The sequence below is a fragment of the Artemia sp. Qi Xiang Cuo genome, chromosome 1, assembly GCF_049724085.1.
Source record: "Artemia sp. Qi Xiang Cuo chromosome 1, ASM4972408v1, whole genome shotgun sequence".
NCBI classification, from domain to species: domain Eukaryota; kingdom Metazoa; phylum Arthropoda; class Branchiopoda; order Anostraca; family Artemiidae; genus Artemia; species Artemia sp. Qi Xiang Cuo.
The window spans coordinates 37,130,829-37,138,146 of NC_142794.1; the positions used below are offsets into that span (position 1 = coordinate 37,130,829).

Here is a 7,318-nt window from a genome sequence, read left to right on the forward strand (position 1 = left end):
ACAAGGAGTCTTGGCTTGGGGTCTCGCTCTAGACTTAAGCTAGAAGCTATTAATCAATGTCTCTTGACGTATTGAACTTGGTTTTCTCTTCATCAGAAAAAACCTTTTTGAGTCAATTTTTTGTCAGTCTAGTCAGTTTTTGATAGATTTTTTTTACCTTGAGAGTTAGAATTTATTTCGTTGCAGTCCTGTAATGAGCAACTTGAGTAATTTATGATCCTTTTCCCAAGTCCGGGGGGGGGGGCGTCATATTATCCCCAGAGGCATACTTGTTGAAGCTTTCAACTATTTAGAATAAAATTGGTATCTCAAAATTTTGATCTATTTTCTAAAGTTTTGAGGAGTGGGTAGGAAAAAAATGGTATGGGAGGAAGTCTGGCTGCTCTCCAATCACTTTTGACTCTTTAGGAAGGCACTAAAACTTGGTGCACTAAAAGATGTTGAATATAACGAACAAATTCCCTATATTACCGTTCACAACTCTGATTTGCAGCATAACAGTCCTTTGTCCACTTGACTGTTCCGTAGATTATTTATATGTGATGCGTTGAAAAGGGTATGAGATCCAAGAAATTCAATTTCTGGATTTTTTTTCAAATTTGTGAAACCTCCCTATTTTCATATATTATTTAAAGACATTGGAATATGAGGTTGATTTTTTTTTTTACTTTTTAGGTTAATTTCCTTGACAAGTATTAGTTTCTTAGTTACCTTGGTTCTTCGACTTCTAATTTCCTTTCTCCTGCAGCAAAAATGTGTTTATAATAAATAAATACTTCCTTTTTCTCCACTTGGGAAAACTACCGTCGATTTTTCTTTTTTAGGTAAATATTCAAAGAAGTCATTCCTTTTTAGAAATTTTCTAACTTCAAAAATTTTCACTTCCAATCTGACATACTAGCTAGAATTGCATGACAAAATGGGAGAATTCACGGTCTTTTGTCTGAAGCTAGCCTAACGTAAGCGATTTTTTTCAAGCGACAATTATTTTTTTCAGGTCGGACCGGCAGGATCTCAATTTGGTATATTAGCAGCCCATTTGGTTGAAGTCATACACGCTTGGCATATATACAGAAGGCCCTGGAATGCCATAAAACTACCGCTAATGACAATTTTCTCCCTATTTCTGATTGGTTTAATACCAATGGTTGATAACTATGCCCACTTTTTTGGTTTCCTCTCCGGCTTTCTTCTTTCGTTTTCCTTGTTGCCTTTTATATCAATTGGAGACTATGATAGGAAGATCAAAGTCAGCTTAATAGTTGTTTCAATTTTACTTTATCTCGGGCTACTGACGTTATTAGTGATTGGGTTTTATATCTGGCCTATTGAGAACGATGCGGTCCTGAAGTTTTTTGGATATTTCAATTGTGTGCCCGTTACGAACGATTTTTGTGCGGAACAAAATATACACTGGACTCCGAAGTTGTTCATTCTGTGAATGCCGTTTTTGTATGCCAAGTCTGATCCAGTGCGTGATTCAAAAAAGTGATCTCCTCTTTTTTTTACATTTTAGTTGTGTGTAGAGAAAGTTTAAACTGTTTTACTTTTAAAGTAAATACTTTAGCTGAACCTTGGTTATTTTTACCAAGATAAAATAAATTTAAGCTTTAGCTAAATCAGTAACTAATTACGTAAATATTGTGATAAAGAGCACTAATCGAGAGATCCATAAATTAAAGTTATGATTTCCAGTGAAATGACATGAAATAATCGCAATATACAGGTTCCTTGTGTTTTGTATCCATACTTACCTCCCCCTAACTTCCGTATGTGTCATACCGTGTTTCCACCAATAACATATATCTATGGTTTAGAAGCCTTAAACTCTTTGAACATCCATAATGTTCTTGCACTTTACCTATGTTGACTATTTTAAAAATGACAACCAGAAAACCCCTGGACTGATGCCAAAAAAGGAAACTGAGCTTCTTTTGTTTTCTATTTTAAGCAGGATTTATATTCAACTAATAAAAATGTGCATTAAAAAAAAATAATTATATGTCGCGGTGCCTGAATCCAAAGGATGAATACTCGCGCTTTTTATGAAAGAAAGTTGTTGCTGGTCGTAATTGCAAGAACGACCTAACTTCCTAGCTGGTAGGGGAAATGAGCCATAATTGAAGAGAAGAATAGTATACCTTTTCTTTTATTTTAAGAACTACCAGGTATACTAGTATATACTATACACCCAAATGAAGCCGCGTTACTATTCTGTAGATGTATACTCATTATTTCCTGTTTAAACTGTAAAAAAATTGGTCCTCCGTATAATTCAAAAGTATTATTATTTGTTTTTCATTCATAATATCAAAGATGAGACACATACTTTGCTTCTGGGTACGACAATATATTTTGCAAATTTAAAAAATTATTTTTGAAAATTTTACTGATATAGATGGCGCTAAAGTTGCCACATTCTTTTATACATCCCTAAAAAGAAGCTAGAATGAAAATGAAAACATGGCATATTGAATGTACCCAAATATTTGTCTTAGAGGCGGGAGGGCCGAATGTCCAAAAAAATTTCAAGGGGGTGGACTGCTTTTTATATTTTGAGTAGTTACAATATGGAATTTTTAAGTAAAATAAACTAACAATTACATTCATGCCTATAACCATTTCAATGGAGTAAATTTGTTTTTCACAGTCTCTGTGTAAATTTTATTTTTCACGGTCTCTCTCTCTCTCTATTTCTCTCTCTCTCTCTCTCTCTCTATCTATCTATCTCTCTCTCTCTCTCTCTCTCTCTCTCTATCTCTCTATCTCTCTAACTCTCTATTATTACATGTATCACATATATGTAATTTCCCAGATTTTGGAGGGGGAGACGCGTATCCCCTCTTGCTATATAGAATTGCTCAAATTAGGCATAAGCAACTGCAAGTTTAATTAAAGTCTTTGTAACGCAGGCGGGATAAGATAAAGAAATTCACACACTACAATGCTGAATGAGACCGGTTCCAATTAATTGATATTCCTTGAATTGACAACTAAATATTTTTCAAATATATATGTTTTTAAATATATGTTAATATAAATAATATTTTTTTTAATTTATGTCGTGTCGATAGACACGACAACAATAGAACACACTGGTATGAAATTCTATATTCTCTTCCTTTAAATAGATATGATAAAATAAAATTCCTGCACAGATAAAATAAAAGTAAAAAAATAAATGATTCAATAAAAATGAAAATTTTAAATTTATGTCGTGTCAATAGACACGACAACAATAGAACACTTTGATATGGATTTCTAGATTCTCTTCCATTAAATATATATGGTTGAAAATATTATTAACTATCCGTGGAATGATACCCTGGAGATGGGGTTGAGAAATTTCACCCACCATAGTATGAGTTTTTCCAGAGGAAGTTTGACCATAAGCAAATATGGTTCCTTTGTAACCACACAAGACATTTTTAATGTAAAGAATGAATATAAACTGTGAATCTACGAAGTGTTTTACATGCCTGGACTCCTTAGATTTTTCCCGGCATTGTTATTTTATACCACTCCGACTAAGTAATAAAAAAAATAAAAACAATCATATGCATTGGACTTTACAGTCCCTACCGGCGGTGCTGATCTCCTTTTCTTGGCCCTTCAGCCAGGAAGTGCAATGGGGGGTTTGGAGCCAACCATCTTGTGCTCTCGCACACCTTTCTGTTTACCTTCCCCAGATTTCTCCAGGTACCCATTCAGAGCTGGGTCGACTCTAGCTGATCTTACAGAGTCACACTACTGACCCTCGTCCAAAACCAAGTAATTGGGTACACTAGGATTCGAACCTTCGCCCTCTCGGACAAAGAATCGTAAATCCAGCGCACCAATCCACTCGGCTAAGACGGGACTCAGACTCGGCTCGACTAAATTATCATTTAACAAAATAAAAACAGAAATATACGTTCCACAACGAATTCTAAAAAAAAAAATTACGAACTTAGTCCGAGTCTCCAATTAGCGTTGAAACATAATATTTGTTAATAACCATTATGTGATGTCTATGTTCCCTCTGGGAGTTTTCTATCTTCCTTCTATGTTCCTCTTTGTAGTGTCAATATACACTACAATGGGAATACGAATCAAGTGGCATTCTCAGTTAAATTATACACCGTATGTTTGTTGAGCTATAAGGCCATCTATTTCTCAACCATTCTTAGATGGTTTGAATTTATGAATTTAGCATATGTAAACTGTTCAGTACATATAACCAATTTTTTTTAATAATATTCCCGTTATTTGCCAAAGTTGGAAATTATGGTTCTTCGGTACCCGGTGCTCTCTGGAATCTAAAATCAGGACATAAGTTTGCTAATTTTAGGACTCAAAGGCATCTAAAGTTGAGATTTCAGCTTGCTAATGTCGGTATTCTAATAAATATAATGAATTAAATTTCTGTTTTGACCAATTTTTATTAATTTGCTTCCGAATAGTGGGTCGAATTCACGAAAACTTAGGGGCGGAAGGATTTTTCGATGTTTTTTTTTATTTTTTAATGAAGAGACAAAAAAAACATCAATACAAAAAGTTATTTTCTAAGTCAAGATGGGAGGCGGGATAAATTGTGATTCTTCCTCCCGTCTCTCAGTTGGTGTGACTAATCAGATGGTTGGAGTCTCTATGAATTTTGTCCTAAAATTAATTTTTCTTGGCAGCCACGGATACTTCTTAGCAAACATGAATATTTCACTCTTATGACTTTATATATTTGTTTCCACCACTTTATTTTTCTCTGTTTTCACCAGCATTATTTGATGTGTTTGCCTAGAAAAACGGTTCTTAAAAGTAAGGATCTCAATAGCATCCATTAAATATGCTGTCTTGTTATCTACATTACTATTTTGACTGTTTTTGGTTTTTGGGAACCGTTGTTCTATGGATACCGAAATTAGCAAACTGTTGTCCCATGTGACCCGACCCAGGTACCGAGACAGTGATTTTTGTTTTACCGGGGAATGATAACTGGATTATCTGCTATTGACCATGTCTGATGAGGAAATAATTTAAATTCCTAGCAAAATATATCTTACTGACAAGCGTGTATCCAGAATCTTATTGGGGGGGGGGACTTTAATAAAATATCAAAAATTTTGTTGATGTGCATTGTTGCTACGTTTTTATGAGTCACATAATTTTTTTTTAGACGGGGGGCTCAAAACCGGTGACCCCTCCCTCTGGATACGGCCTTGCTTACTAGTAACACGTATCTCATACGTGTTGTTTTGCTGCCGTGAATTGGGTTGATGGTTTTGTAAAGACATGTATTGCTAAAAGTCAGGATTTTTTGTCCTACGTATTTAAGCTTAAGGTGTTAGTTGATGAGTCAACTGGCTTTATTTTAAAGTGCAGAAGACGTTTCTTGTTTATTGATAAAACTATAAGTAAGGTTACACATGAGACAAATATTTATATTAACATCAACTCTAAAATTGGCCTAGGCGAGGTTTGTGCCACAAGAGAATTAGTTTAGATGAATTACCAGTATCTTCCTTTATCAGTATCATCAAAATTCAAAATTATTTTATCAAAATTACAAATAATTTATAAATAACACCAAAATAAACCATATAAATAATATAGAAAAAATCCATACAATATAATCCATATAAATAATAATATATAAATAACCATATAAATAATATAGAATACTTCGTAAACTCTACTTTAAATATATTTCAAAACATATGTCCTATATATATTATTTAAGATACAATTAAAATTTACTTCAAATATACAAGATAATTCTTCAAAATATTTATAAGTTACCCAAATTTGTATTACTCATCTTTAAGTTTAGTCTACGAAACCGTTTTTTTGATTAAACTACAAGAAATAATTAGTCTTCAAAATTTACGTTTGGTTTTTACTCGTTATTATTTTTTTCAATATGTTTAAAGCTATTCCTTTTTTCTGTCTTTCTATTTTTGCGGTCTTAAGTTGCAAATATGAGAGTACTGTTTTGTATGCCTGTTCATTTTTCTATTATAGGAAATATTTTACAATAAGCATTCTTCGTGGTTTATACATTCAAATGTACATAGAATATTTGAAATAAATGTACAACGCAATTCTTGTCAGTATTTATCGAGTTTAATGAAATATTTAAGATAAAGGGTGTTTATTTTCGAAAAGTCCAATTTGAAAGGATCTCTTAATTCTTCGTAAAAATGTTTGTATAACAGTTTCGTTGAAGATCATAACGCAGTTGAGATTATCATTAAAGTCTTAACTATTGTAGGTATAGTTTCTACAACTTTTTAGTTGGCCACAACCCTAACCAGGTCAACTTACCAGTAATAAAATCTTTTGCATCGTATTGATCAAGTTTGTGGTAATTTACATTGTATTGAACCAATTTTGCTTGTAATTTTCAGTGTTTCCTCAGTCAGGCATGAATTTCTGTTAAGGAAGTCATTAGTTTCATTGGGTCTACATTCAGAGGAATTTTCCCCTTGTAAAAAAAAAATAGTTTTATACCTTTGAATTCCCCTTTGAACTTCACAGTTTCAAAGTTTTCACAAAACTTAGGTTTTTCTATTTTAATTTCTCTAACTCAATTTATGGAGATTAATCGATGATTTGTAGAGTCGTCACTCGCTGTAAATACAGAGATGAGTCTGACAGCATTTGAAAGTATGTGCTTGAGGTGCATATTTATCGTCGGCTTGAGACAAAAAGTCGCTGAGATTCGTCGGGAAACTGGGCTGCCGGTTATTTCTGAAGTATTAAAGAAAAAACATTGGAATATCTTGGATACGTCCTTAGGACGAAGGAGTTGAGAATCCAACACAAACTGTAGCCATGAGGACGTCGACAGAGAGGGGGTAAAGAAATACGCTTAGCTGCACGTACGTTTGATTATCCCCGATATTTTTATATGTCACTCCAAATACGCCTTCGCATTAGGGAGACGTCTCAATTATTGGGACAGCTTCAAATTGTAGAGCAATCTCCATTATGGAGATGCCATTGCATTATGGATATCTATTATGGATGTGGCTCCAATACAGAGATGCCTTCAGATTATGGAGACGGCTCTGTTACAGATAATTGTTTCCTTTTACCTCACAGTTGCCAGGATCACTCAAACAATCAAAGTAGAAGATGATTGATGATCATGATGACTTTTTATTTTTCAATCAATTAATCACAAATACAAAACAGACTAAATTTACATTTATCTGGCAGAAAGACAAACTCTTCCTGGACAAATAAAAGGAAAAACGAAACAAATGGATACCTTTCCCAATATTCTTATACGTCACTCCAAACACGCCTTCGCATTATGGAGACGTCTCAATTATTGGGA

General features: G+C 33.6%; 1 protein-coding gene across 2 annotated transcripts in view; it reads left to right on the forward strand.

Annotated features, from left to right (window-relative positions):
- Positions 1-6,071, forward strand: part of rho-5 (rhomboid-5) — a 349,085-nt gene extending 343,014 nt beyond the window's left edge. For both annotated transcript variants that reach the window (XM_089100907.1, XM_089100993.1), the window contains exon 16: positions 998-6,071. In XM_089100907.1, coding sequence (XP_088957033.1) covers positions 998-1,441 — 444 coding nt within the window. In that variant the 3' untranslated portion in view covers positions 1,442-6,071. The remainder of the gene's footprint in view (positions 1-997) is intronic.
- Positions 6,072-7,318: the final 1,247 nt, after the last annotated feature.